Raw genomic sequence first — 13,476 nt, 5'->3', positions numbered from 1 at the left:
GAGAAAGAGAACAGCAGAGGAGAAGAACGGATTCTGGGAGCTGCCGAGATAGGAAAGTGCTTGCCTCCAAATATCAGGACCTGAGCTCCACCCATAGATCAAGATACCTAGTGTGGCGGTGTGCCTGTAGTTCTAATGTCGGGAGGTGGAGACAGGAGGATGTCTGGGACTTACTGGACAGCCAGCCTAGCCTAAACAGTGAACCCCAGATCCCACCTGAAGGGTCCTGTGTCCAAGGAAATATGCGGCCTTTCTGAGGGTGACACCGAGGTTGTCCTCTGGCCTCCATACACATGTACACACACCCACACACACATACACACATGTGCATGCACACCCCCACACAAATACACGTGCACACACCTACACATGAACACACGTATGACTTCCATCTGACTCCAGGTCAAAAGCAAGCACTCTAGGGTCACATGGTCACTGCTCTGTTGTTAGAAGTACTCCAATCACGTGAAATTTGGATAATCTGTTCCCTGTGGTTCCTTTTGTTCGTCTGGATTCTACAGCTCCCTTATTCTCCTGACGGGACGTGAAGATACCAACGAGCCTCTCAGAAGAAAGATCAATACCTCATGCCAAGTTTCCCAGAAAGCCAAATGTCTTTTATTCTCAGACTGTGTTTCATGGACCTAACGGTCCTCGAAACAAACATGGACAGCAGTGACGGCCACCCACTGCATCACGGGAAATGGAAACCAGCACCTTGAGTGGTGTCCCATCCCTCAATCCAATCCACATCTGGGGAATGACACCCCAGGGTGCTCACGGAGCACCTGAATCTGGTAAGATTTCTCCTGGCTCCAGGGCCCTGGGCTCCTCTGCATGCAGAGAGGAATGTGCATCTCATTCTTGTGGTGCACATCTTGCGGTTCTTGCATCTGACAAGTGAGGCCGTGTTAAGCTAGATCTAGTTCACTAAGCGTCTTTCTCCCTTGCAAGGGTTCATCCGTAGATCTCGGGCCCAGTCTCCTGCCAGAGGTAGCATCAGGCCGGTGAGGAACTAAGCCGCCAGCCACCTGGGCAGGTTCTGAGTCCAGCAGCCGAGAGACTTGAAGCTATCGAACGCTGGCAGCTCAACTCAAGAACCTTGGGCCAGATCCTTTGATTTCAAAAGTCAGCCCATCTTTGGCCAAAATACGGCAAATGGAGGTGTCGCTGAGTGTCACCAAGAAGCCAGCACCACGATGCTAAGGATGCTGAGAACTCTGGTTCTCTTTCGGCCCTGGAGAAGGGAGGGTCAGCCAGGAAGGAGGAGGTCATCTGGTGGCCCCTGGGCAGGCCCACCTAGTTTCCCTTCCTCTGCTGCTGTAACCTCTTGGCTACAGCTGTGATCAGAGCGGCTCCCTTCCCGCTGCCGTCTTCCGACAACATGAACGTCACGTCACACCGAGGGGCCAGTTCTCGCACCGTCTCCTGCAGTATCCGGGAGAAGCTGGGACAAAGAGGAAGACACGTCAGGGCTTGCAGTGGGGTTGGCAGGTCGGCTACTGTGACCAAGTTTCCCCTCTGACCTCCCGGGGAAGCCCCCACTCTCATCCATCAAGTGTGGTGTTAGCTGTAGGGTTTTCGCAGGAACTCCTCAGCCAGCTAAGGGATTCTCATTCCGAGTTCTGAGAGCTTTTATTGGGAAGGGGTGGGGGACTCCATCAAACTGTTTGTCAGCACCTTTTTGTGGTTGTTTGGTTGTTTTTTTTTGTTTGTTTGTTTTTCAAGCCAGGGTTTCTCTGTGTAGCCCTGGATGTCCTGGAACTTGTTCTGTAGACCAGGCTGGCCTTGAACTTAGAGGTCCAGGTGTGCACCACTGCTGCGTGGCACCTTTTAAAAGGATTTTATGCTTTCTTTCTGCCTTTGGTCAAGTCTTAGTTCAGGAAAGAGATCCGGAGCTGGTGAGATGGCTCTGATCTGCTTGCCACCAGGCCTGAGGACCTGAGTTCAATACCTGGGCCCCTGTGGTGCGTGGAGAGAACCGACTCCTGTGCATCCACATAAGCGCATACACACACACACACACACACACACACACACACACACACACACACACACACTAAACGTAAAACTATTCTAAAGTCTCTCTTTGTAGAAACCAAACCCCAAACGTGTGTCACCAAGGGACAAAGAGAGAAGCTGTGAGCCAGAGATCAGTACCACGGGAATTTTATAATCTTGTTCTTACATCTCCTTGGCACCAAAATAAAGTGGAAATCATTGAACAAAAATAATAGCTTTTGCCAGGCAGTGGTGGCGCATGCCTTTAATCCCAGCACTCGGGAGGCAGAGGCAGGCAGATCTCTGATCTACAGATCTACAGTACAGATCTCTGATCTCTGGTCTACAGAGCTGGTTCCAGGACAGCCAGAGCTACACAGAGAAACCCTGTCTCAAAAAACAAAAACAAGGGGGCTGGAGAATGGCTCAGCAGGTAAGAGCACTGACTGCTCTTCCAGAGGACCTGGGTTCAATTCCCAGCACCCACATGGCATCTCACAACTGTCTGAAACTTCGAGATCTGACATATAAAATAAAAAAAAAATTAATGAAAAAAAAAAACAAAAACAAAAACAAACAAACAAAAGAGTAACAGCTTTTTATTAGTGCAGCTATAGGTGATTACGTTTTGTTGTTGTTGTTTGTCCTCATTCTACAGAAAAAAGAGAGAAAGCAGACACAAAACTGGCCCTATGCCACCTGCCTTCTACATGGTAGAACCAGGAGTCAACCCTGTGTGTGTGGCTGGGCTCTTCATTTTTTTCTGTCCACTGACTGAACTCAGAAATCCCGGCCAGCTCAAACCTGGCTGGAGCTCCGGCCATGCTCTCTGCCTGGCCCTATGTACTATAATCACAGCATGTACTTCTTCCGTGCTGCGTGGTGCCCATTCAATCTTTATGACACCCTAAGAGGCAGAGGTCACTGCTGGTGACCTGGCGTAGATAAGGACCCTGACTGGGCTTTAAAGGCTGACTCCTAGCCTCATGTGGACAAACAGGAAGCAGAAGCACCAGCCCTTGCTTCAGCCTCTATAGCAGTGGACTCTACCATGCCCGGGTATCATCCCCATGGGGCCACATCTTCCCACTGTGAAGAGTTTGTGCATGTGCGGGTCCAGCCCCGGCCACCAGTGTGCCCGCCCTCTGTCCTGGTTCCCACGCCCATCACAGGCACTCACTGAGGGTGCAGCTTGTACAGCGTCCCGTCCACACCCACGGTGACCTTGAAGTGTTCGAGCCCCTGGTCTTGTCTCCTCTTCTCCACGATGGCGGCCATGCCTGCGCCGCAGAGCTGGGCAGCCCTCCGAGACACGGCCCCACACACCTCTTTCACCACGATGCTGTCTTCACAGGTGCTGTCCAGGCCCAGCTGCTGCAGGATCCTCCTGACCTGCAGCAGGGCCAGCCGGTCACTGTGGACAAGCAGGTCAGAACATTAGCAGCTGCTTCCTGCACCCGGGCCTGCCTCAGGTGATCCGGAGTCTTCTGGGATGGGTCTTAGCCAGACAGATGCTGTCAGTGACTGAGGATGTGGGATGTCAGGGACGCTAGGAAGTCCCATTACCCTTAAAGAGCAACATTCAAGTGCCCTTGTGTTAGGCTGGCTCTTGCCCATCTCACTAGGAGGTAATGTGAGGGTCGGCAACCAACAGACCAGATGTTTTTCAGAGCACAAGAGATGTCCTCTTAGACGGGAACCTCATAGCAACTTAGCGGTCCTCTATTCCCATTTTGGAGGCCAATTTCCTTCTAATTGTTTCTTGCTATATAGCCTCTAGCTGCCCTGGCATTTACTATGTAGCTCAGTCTGGCCTGAAATTCAGGGTAACCTTCCTGCCTCTACTTCCTGAGTGCTGGGATTAAAGGTATGCGCTGTCAACCCAGCTGACTATATGCTCTTTGAAGAGGAAACTATGGCCTGGTGGTGGTGGTGGTGGTGGTGGTGGTGGTGGTGGTGGTGGTGCACACCTTTAATCCCAGCACTCGGGAGGCAGAGACAGGCAGATCTCTGTGAGTTCAAGGCCAGCCTGGTCTACAGAGCAAGTTCCAGGACAGCCAGGGTTACATAGAGAAACTCTGTCTCGAAAAACAAAAACAACAACAACAACAAAAAGATGAAACTGTTTTCAGCAGCCACCTGGATAGGGCTGGGGATATTCCACGACCAAGTGACTAAATGAATCTATGGCACACAACGATGCCTTAAACAGTGGGAACGCTTCACCCAGGGACCCAATTGTTAACACAGACAGAATAAAAGATGCCAGTAATCAGCCCTAATCGGGACATCTAGATCACATCCCATCATCCCAAGGTCTAGATGTCATCTCAGAAGAGGAGGCAGAAATTTTAAGAAGCAGAGGTAGTGGATGACTGCTCCATCAAAACTGTTTTCCGGACAAGACAGGATAGCTCCTCTCCCCTCCTCCTCTCCCCTCCTCCTCTTCCCCCTCCTTGTCCTCCTCCCCCTTCTTCTCCTCCTCTTCCCCCTCCTTCTTGTCCTCCTCCTCCTCCTCCTCCTCCTCCTCCTCCTCCTCCTCCTCCTCCTCCTCCTCCACTAGCTCCTCCTTCCTCTCCTCCTCCACTTCCTCCTCTTCTGTACATTCTGGTGGTGGTGATCGTGGAAATGGAAAGTACCTTTTGTTTTTTTGGATAGGGTCTCATGTAGCCCAGGCTGTCCCAGAACTCATTTTATAACCAAAGATGCCCTTACACCTGTCTTTCTTTGCCTCTCAAGTGCTGGGATTCCAAGCATGCACCACCAGACCTGGCGTATGCTGCGCTGGTGATTGAACCATGCGCGTTGTGCGCGCCAGGCAGGCACTTTAACAAAGCCCCATGCCCAGCCTCAGAAGCCACTTTCCCAAAAGCAATGTACCCTGGGGGGAGCGCTCCTTCTGTCAAACGTAAGTAAATAATTCATAAGCTGCAAATGACTGTGTGCAAAAAGGAGTAATTATGGTGTTGCTCAGAATAAGAAAAATTCATAAATTATAAGCTTGGCATCGCATACTAAAGGGAGCTTTAGTAAATTACAGTATAGTAACAGGGATGTTTCACGCAGCCATTCAAAACGATTATTATACTAATGAGCTGATAAAGCGATGTTCTCTTTCAAGAAATAGTCTAATTAATGCTGACAGAGTCTCATAATAAGCATCAGTGAGCGGTGACAGTGTGGAAAAAAAAAAAAAAAAACAGACAGACCCAAATTCACCACTGAATCTGATCAGGCATCCAGGGTAACTGTAAGGTTTCCAGAAAAATGTAAGAGACAGAGGACAGTACTGAGTGCTATAATCATCAAAATCTGGAATACAGGAAACTCGTAGGATAAGATATGGCTTCCTCCACTGCTAAGCAGTTAAGGAAAATAAGGAAGGGAAGGGCGTCTACAGAGTAAAATAGACTTTAGACATGCCAACCAAATAGAAAGGCCCCATTTGGCTACTAATGCATACCAAACAACTGCACTGCTATGTTTTTGGTTTTGTTCGGCAATTTGGAAACAGAAGTCTAAGAAGACATTTTGGATTTGTTTGGTTTTTTTGTCTTTTTTTTTTTTTTTTTTTCAGAGCTGAGGACTGAACCCAGGGCCTTGCGCTTGCTAGGCAAGAGCTCTACCACTGAGCTAAATCCCCATCCCCAATTTTGGGGTTTTGTTTGTTTGTTTTTGTTTTGTTTTGTTTTGTTTCTAGACAGGGTTTCTCTGTGTAGTCCTGGCTGTCCTGGAACTCACTCTGTAGACCAGGCTGGTCTCAAACTCACAGAAATTTACCTGCCTCTGCCTCCTGAGTATTGGAATCAAAGGCGTGTGCCACCATCACCCAGCCTAAGAAGCTATTTTGAGATTAAGGCTTAGCATTAGCTGTTTGGGGTGTGATAATGTACTGGGTTATGGGTTTGTAAGAGCTCCTTTTTTAGAAACGCATTTGAAATATTTATGAAGGAGCTGGTATAGGTGTGGGCTCTGTAAGTCACCTAGCCGGGGCTGGGCCAGTAGGAGCGTGGGACAAAGCAGCTTTGCTGATGAGTTGACCTTTGTCGGGAGCAGTGATGGGAACACTGGTCCATTTCACCACTGTTCTCCTTTCGTAGATGTTTCCATTTTTCCATAATACAAAGGGAAACAGAAAACAGAAGCCAGGCATGGTAGCACACACTTGGAACCCCACCCAGCACTTGGGAGGCAGAGGCAGACCTCAGCTATACTACAGCTGTGAGGCCACCTGGGCTGTATCAGACCCTGTCTAAAAGACAAACACCTGAAACGCACTGTAAGTGAAGTTTTCTATGATCTAACACTGAATAAATAATATGCAAATTCTATGTAATATGATGGCATGTATTAAAGATGTTTGCATACATGAAGGAATTTAAGAGGGGACATCGTTCACAAAACCCAAAATAGCTGTGTTTGGTAACAAGCATATGAGTGATTGTCTTTGTTACAGGTACATCATCTTTTCAGGTGTAGAGCAGGGTTAACTTTTTACCTAACTTAATTCTTGTGCCACCCTTCTGCAACCTCAGTAGAGAACCCAGTCCTTTCAATTAAGTGAGCTGAGGCTAATCTCCACCCCAGGCAGCATGCTGTCTCTGGGCTAGAATCAGATGCAGGTGGAGAGTGGAGTGGACTGATCGAACTCCACGCCCACTGGAGCCTTCCTGTACACTCTCTCTGTTTCCCTCTCCAGGGTTTCATATACCCTAGAATGGCCTCAAACTCACTATGCTGCCAACGATGACATTGAATTTCTCATCCTCCTGCCTCCACTTCCTGAGTAATGAGATTACAGCTGTGAACCAACACACCTGCTTTATGAAGATGCTGGGGATCGAACCCAGGGCATCACGCATGCTAGACAAGCACTCTCCCAACTGAGCTACACCCCCAGTCTTGCTTTCATTTTCCAATCTCAAATCTTCCCAGCCCTGGGGGAAGACAGCCATTCCCTTCCCCAAGCATCCCACGTTAAGCGAGTAAGTTTGATCATACGTTACCTTTCGATCTGGGACAGGAATTTGGTTTCAAAGATACCCCTGGTCCGGAGTCTCTCTGAAATCTGCCCTCGGAAGAGGAGCCCCTGACGGGTGAGGTCAATCAGGATCTGCCTCACAATCTCCCCCAGGTACATCCCACTGGTCATTTTCTCATATCTGTTTGGGGAAGAGGGGACAAGACCGATGAGGGCAGAAAGGCGGTTTCTGAGGACCCAGGTCTGGGTGTGGAAAGCACACTGGCACGTGAAGTTCCCGCGTCAGAGAGGTCTAGGGAGGCCCTTTCTGTGGTTGTCAAATAAATGTAATAGAGAGAGCAGGGTGGAGTGAGAAAGGGGGGCTCCAGAGCCACCTGGGAATCAAGCCCAGCTTCCCACATCCCAGTCACGTGCTGTGAGCCCCTGCCGGGAGCTTCATCTGTAAACCAGGGAGTAGAGCAGGATTCTAAGGACTGCAGGAGGCAAAGAGGCACCCCTCGGTGGTCCCAGTGCCAACTTTCCCAGGCCTCTTGCTGCCTGCCAGTCTGTGCCTCTAATATGCTAATTTCATTCGGGTTTTGGTTTTGCGTTAGACACAGGGACATCAACTTTGCCTTTGAAGACATCTGTCCATCAGAGACCATACGCTACCAACACTCAAGAAGTGCAAAAAAAAAAAAAAAAAAAAAGCCGGGCAGTGGAGGCAGAGGCAGGCGGATCTCTGTGAGTTCGAGGCCAGCCTGGGCTACAGAGTGAGTTCCAGGAAAGGCGCAAAGCTGCACAGAGAAACCCTGTCTCAAAAAAACAAAAACAAAAAAAAAGGAGAAAAAGAGAAAAAAAAATATATTTCTACCATGCTCCGTAAGAGAAGGAAGGGGCTTAGGAAGCAGCCAGTGCCCTGAAGCCTCAGTCCACGGGAGTGCAATCCCACAATGCTCCTAACTGGGGAGCCTGACTCCCACGACCACAGAGGTGAATGGAAACACAATGGCACTGAGACCTGCGTGCCAGCCTCATACCCACAACTGTTCTAGGAACCAGCAGAAAACTGCAAAATATCACAAGGCAACTTGGTCAGTCAGGTCCAAAGGACAAATGGCTAACTGTGATGCCTATCAGCACACCAAAGTACACGCTGGCCTCCTGGTTTCTCTCAGCTCTTCTCACCATGCCCCCTACCCCAAACTTCTCCAGCCCGTGGGCTTCCCTTCCCCCAGCTTCTCATCCTGTACAACCCTGCTATTCTGGCCATGTGCTTTCTTGGTCCTCTGTTCCTGGCTCTTGGTCCCCTCTCTTGGCCCAGTTCAGTCTATTGGCCATGTTTAGTCTACTACTTTCTCTCTCTGCTCTCAACCCTTCCAGATGCCTCTGGCTGGACTGGCCCTCATATCTACAATAAAAACCTTCCCCTCAACCATACCTTGGAGCAGTCATGTCCTCACTACATTCAAAATTCTACTTCCACTCTATGAAGCCCTCAGTCCAGAAATATGAGCCCCAGCAGACAGACACAGAACTAAGTCCCAGACACTTCACCTCCGGGAAGAGCCGCAAAGCGGCATTCAGAGCTAAGGTCTTCAACCCCTTTCTAATGCGGTGCTGAGGTCTGAGCTCAAGCTTTGTGCTGAACTACACCAAACTCTGCCACTGCGCTGCATCCTTAGCCTGAGGACCCTTTGTTTAGAACACCCAGGGTTAGAACAGCTCACCCGCCACCCAGCCACAGAAATTGCCAAAGCAGGGTGAGGGACCGCCAATACCTAATCCTGTCCTTGCTCAAGCCTTTTCCTAGACAATATTCTCAGCTCAACAGTCCCCAAAGTGTCCTTGAACACCTCGTCAGCACATTTCCAACCTGTTAAGCCTCTACTTGCTTATCAGCCATCATAATAAATCTGTTTCCTCTCAGTTTACACATTATAACACCAAGCTTAACTAGGACAGAGACCATATGAGTCACAAAATCTAAAACACTCTCTGGCCCTTTACAGAAAAGCTTCCCACTGTTCCAGGGGAAGGGCTCAGGCTCAAAAAACAGGGCCTAGTCACTAGCACTGCCCCAGGCTAGCCCTTTCTTCCCCACTCTCCGATGAGTGTCAGGATGCAGGTGGAAATCTACTCAGGTGTTTAGAAGCCATTCATTACCTTTTCAGTAGTTACTAACTGAAATGCACCTCACAAAGGCGTGTGATCCATGATAAGATGTGATACCATGGTGAGAGCCAGTCCTCCGTCCATTGTGGGGACCACTTTCCCACCCCCTAGAGCTCACTGACCTCAAAAGGCTAAGGACCTTGACCTCTAAATTGGACCTAGTAAAGCCCATCTGAGGGCCTTCGAGGTCACCATACCCCTGCTCTGTGACACCCAGGCACCCTTGCAAGCAGACATTCTGACAGCTTCTGGCTGGCTTCCTGGGCCCCACTAGCCTTCATGGTGCTTAATGGTGACTAGGAAAGTGACCTCTCCTTCCCTGTTAGAAACATCAAGATGGCCTTCTTCTTCCCGAGACAGGGTTTCTCTGTGTAGTTTTAGTGCCTGTCCTGGATCTTGCTCTGTAGACCAGGCTGGAAGATGGCCTTCTTTTATTCCAGGATGAACCTGCACTAACATCTGGTACAGAGTTGTAACAGGTATAGACAAAATTATCAGGTTGATGCCACAAGAACAGAACTGCTCCCTGGGTTTGGCGAAACTGTTCCCATCACAGGTGACAGACACACAACCGCCCGCCCTTCTCACCTCTGCTTGCCGGAATTCAAGGAGCCCTCATCCACTTCCTTGTCATACTGGGTGCAGATGTCGTCTAGGCAGCCATTATCTCCAAATCCCCCCCACTCCGTGTTGATACACATCCGCCCTTTGTCCCCCTCCACCAGCTCAATGTTCCTCATCTCCTCCATGTAGCACACGTTGCTCCCTGTCCCTGGAAGGAATCATGGAGGGACTTTAGACCTCCTCAAAGATGACAAGAGGTCTAAGAGAGGCAGGGGAGTGCCATAAATAAGTTGGGGTCTGAGATGGAGCTGGACAGGATTCCAGCTGTGTATTCAGCTGGCCAGTCTTAAGCAAGTACTCTATGGAGTTGTTATAAAGAAGAAAATAAGGCATTTGTATATTTTCTCCACACGTTAAGTAGCCAATGGATGACACTTGCCACCTTCAGCATCCCTATCATCATCATATTCTCCATCACCACCATCAGCATCATAGTCCTGATCATCATCATCATCATCCCTCAGTCATCAGCAAGATCAGCATCAGCATCATCCCATCATTAGCAGTATCATCATCATCGTCACCACCACCACCACCACCATATTCCCCATCACCACCATCACCATAATTAGCACCATCATTAGTATCTCTAGCCACATCATCATCCCCATCACTTCTATCATCATCATCATCATCATCATCATCATCATCATCATCATCTTCACAGCAGTAGCATTCGAATCATCATCAGGCCCATCTTGCCTATCATCACCAGTATCATCATTATCAATATTATCATCATCCTCATTGTGTCTATCATCATGCCCAGCAGTAGCAGTCCCATAGACATACAAAGCTTCCAAGGAGCCACAGACTTAGCAGTTCGGCACTGACAAGGGCCATGAGGAATAGTCCAACTTTGGACAAGTGGACTTTGGGTATTGGGGAGCCATTCTTTCCCCCTTGCCCATGATCTGGCCCCAGAACTCCCACACAGCAGTCTAGGTACCTATCATATTCACTCACACAGGCCTTATCTGTGGAGCCTCCTGGGTCTGGCCCAACCTTCCTACAGATGAGGAAACTCATGTGAGTCAGGACACTTAGCCTGCTCACGCTCACGTGCAGGTGGGAGTCTGAGGGAGAACACCGAACACATACCCACTGATCTCCATTTGCCTGTCTTGCCTCTTGCTCTTATCCAGTGAGCCCAGACAAGCTCCAGAACTACTTCTCCAGGTTCCGTCACCACTCATCTGTGCCTGTCACCTGGAAGGCCGTTCATGCTCATCTTCAGTCTTTAAATCCCACCTGTCCCCTAGCCTCCCCGAGAAACTTCTCCCTCCGGAGAAGGGAATTTGGACCACTGCCAGGCTACTTCTAAAAGCGTTTAAAGGTCCTGTATCACCTTAGACCACTCCCTTCCTCCATCTAAGTTTCCTTTCAACTCTTGCCCTTCACACGCACCCAAAGAACCAGAAGGATCCAGGCAATGGCAAGGTGTGTAGTAGAGCCAGAGTCAGAAGCCAGCTCTGAGGCCCCAGACCACCATGCCCCACAACGGCCTCCTTCCTTCAAGACACCTGGCCCCAGAACCGTAAGTTGAAAGAAGAGGGAGTCTAAGGATGGGGGGACACAGTGATGAGGGGAGACTATAAAGATGACACATTATATATGAATATGAAGATGTCTACAACATGAAGGAAGAAAAGGAAGAAAAACTTCTTTGCATATCTTCTCCATCCTCAATGAAAAGAATGCCCATGGTTTAGAGCCTTGGTGAGAAAGACATTAAGAGATTTGGAATTAGCTGGCCTAGAACCCCAGACTGCATCCACCTCTAGAGCAGCCTCGGGCAGCAGAACAATGACCCCCACCACCCGTCATGAGAGTCAGACGGGACCCGGCCAGTGGGCCATGCTGGGCCCCTCACCTGCAATCAAGCCAATCTCACAATTGGGATCTTCATAGCCGCATGTCATCATGGTCCCCACCGTGTCGTTCACGATGGCCACTATGTCCAGGTCAAACTCCTGCAGAGGAAGCAAGCACCTGCCCTGAAAGCAGTTCATTGTGCAAGGGGCACCTCAGGCCAAGGCAGACCGAGGCCTGTGCCACAATCCTGGGCACAGCATGGCAGAGCAGGGGAAGGGCCCCGGGGAAGAGGGCAAGGTCCCACATGTGCCTCCCCCTCCCCATAGCCTACGTTTCTCCTCTTGATGGCTTCTCTGAGCATGTCCACCACGTCCTCCCCTTCACAGTCGGTGGCCTTGAAGCCTTTGGTCCACCCTACTAGAGTCCCCTGAAACAAAGAAGGGGACGGTCACCTGAGCAGCCGTTCTGAGGATCACAGCAGCTCCAAGAGACACAAGGGACTGAATCTGATCACAGGTGGAACGTGCGTACTCTTCGCCTGCTTCTACCTCTACTGTCCCAACATGGCCCAGACAGGGCTCCTGCCAAATGGGCTCTCCACAGCTCTGCATGGTCTTCAAGAGTCTGGCGTGTCCCTGCCACACTGCTACACAGAATCAGAGTCTGGAGTCAGAGCCATCCCAATTCCAACGTGGCCTATGACAGACTGAGGGGTCCTCAGAGGTCGAGGTATAAAATGTCAGTCCTGTCCGTCAAAGCGTTGTTAGACAATGAATGGGAAGAGCCACCTCGTCCCCTCAGCAGTATTGTGAAGATTTACTGTCTTATCCTTCATTATCAACGTTAACACAAACCAGAACAACCACACGGTCAGGAAACATGGCGCATTGGAGAACTGTGTTCATCCACACTTTCAAATGAAAAGGTAGAGACTTAGTCCGCTTTTATCTTTAAAATAACAGAAATACTCAGCCTAGAAAAGGGTCTGGAACAATATGTGCCCAAGGGGTGACCGACTATCTTTGGATCCAAGACTATGAGTGCATGTTTATTTTTCTATGTTTCCTAAAAATCAAAACACTTAATGTTCATGGTAGTATTTTTTTTTTTTTTTTTTGGTTTTTTGAGACAGGGTTTCTCTGTGTAGCTTTGCGCCTTTTCCTGGATCTTGCTCTGTAGACCAGGCTGGCCTTGAACTCACAGAGATCCGCCTGCCTCTGCATCCCGAGTGCTGGGATTAAAGGTGTGCGCCACCACCGCCTGGCTTCATGGTAGTATTTTAATGTTTAGAAGCTGTTACCCTGGTCTGGGATTTATCTAGCCCAGCTCTACAGCCTAGAAAGCTGGGGGTGGGAGCAACTGGCAGAGCTGGGGCGCTGGACCAGGAAGGGTGGCCCATGGGACCCCTGGCTAGACACCGTCTCACCCTGAGGCCTTCGGCCATCAAGCCTCGGTCTCCTCTCCAGAGTCCTCAGGACACACTCTCACTGGAAAACTTGTTATTTATAAGTTGCAACCACATAAAAACAACATATAAGCTTTCGCCTTTCTTTTCCCCTGTGACCACTGGCGGCTTTGCTCCCAGCTGGCTGCCCTCTTCACCAGCCTCCTCTGGAGTCAGGACAGTCAAGAAATGTCAGTGGCTTGGATCAGAGGTGCTGCTGTGATTGGGGTCCATCCATCATTCAGAACCACTAACAGCCACACGGCTCTTTCTCACACAGTCTATTCATTCTTTTTGGCTTTTTGTGTTTGGTTGGTTGGTTGGTTCGTTGGCGGGCTGGTTGGTTGTTTGGTTGGTTGGTTTTTTTTTTTTTTTTTTTTTGTGCTTTGTTTGGGGTTTTCTTGTTTTGTCTTGTTTTTTGAGACAAGGTCTCACTATATAGCCCTGGTTGTCCTGA

At 49.5% G+C, this 13,476-nt stretch overlaps 1 protein-coding gene and 1 non-coding gene across 2 annotated transcripts in view; both read right to left on the bottom strand.

Annotated features, from left to right (window-relative positions):
* Positions 1 to 606: 606 nt before the first annotated feature.
* Hkdc1 (hexokinase domain containing 1) overlaps positions 607 to 13,476 on the bottom strand; it is a 39,327-nt gene continuing 26,457 nt past the window's right edge. The window contains exons 13-18 of the mRNA XM_052744871.1: positions 11,907 to 12,002; positions 11,634 to 11,733; positions 9,725 to 9,908; positions 7,008 to 7,163; positions 3,182 to 3,415; positions 607 to 1,447 (exon numbers count right to left, since the gene is read on the bottom strand). Of these exons, the coding sequence (XP_052600831.1) occupies positions 1,300 to 1,447; positions 3,182 to 3,415; positions 7,008 to 7,163; positions 9,725 to 9,908; positions 11,634 to 11,733; positions 11,907 to 12,002 (918 nt within the window). The 3' untranslated portion in view covers positions 607 to 1,299. The remainder of the gene's footprint in view (positions 1,448 to 3,181; positions 3,416 to 7,007; positions 7,164 to 9,724; positions 9,909 to 11,633; positions 11,734 to 11,906; positions 12,003 to 13,476) is intronic.
* Trnaa-agc (transfer RNA alanine (anticodon AGC)) lies at positions 6,827 to 6,899 on the bottom strand. Its single transcript has one exon. It is a non-coding gene; the product is annotated as a tRNA-Ala (tRNA).

This window comes from Peromyscus californicus, unplaced genomic scaffold (assembly GCF_007827085.1).
Source record: "Peromyscus californicus insignis strain IS unplaced genomic scaffold, ASM782708v3 Scaffold_19__1_contigs__length_69161282, whole genome shotgun sequence".
Lineage (NCBI taxonomy): Eukaryota > Metazoa > Chordata > Mammalia > Rodentia > Cricetidae > Peromyscus > Peromyscus californicus.
This window is presented reverse-complemented; position numbering and strand designations above follow the sequence as displayed.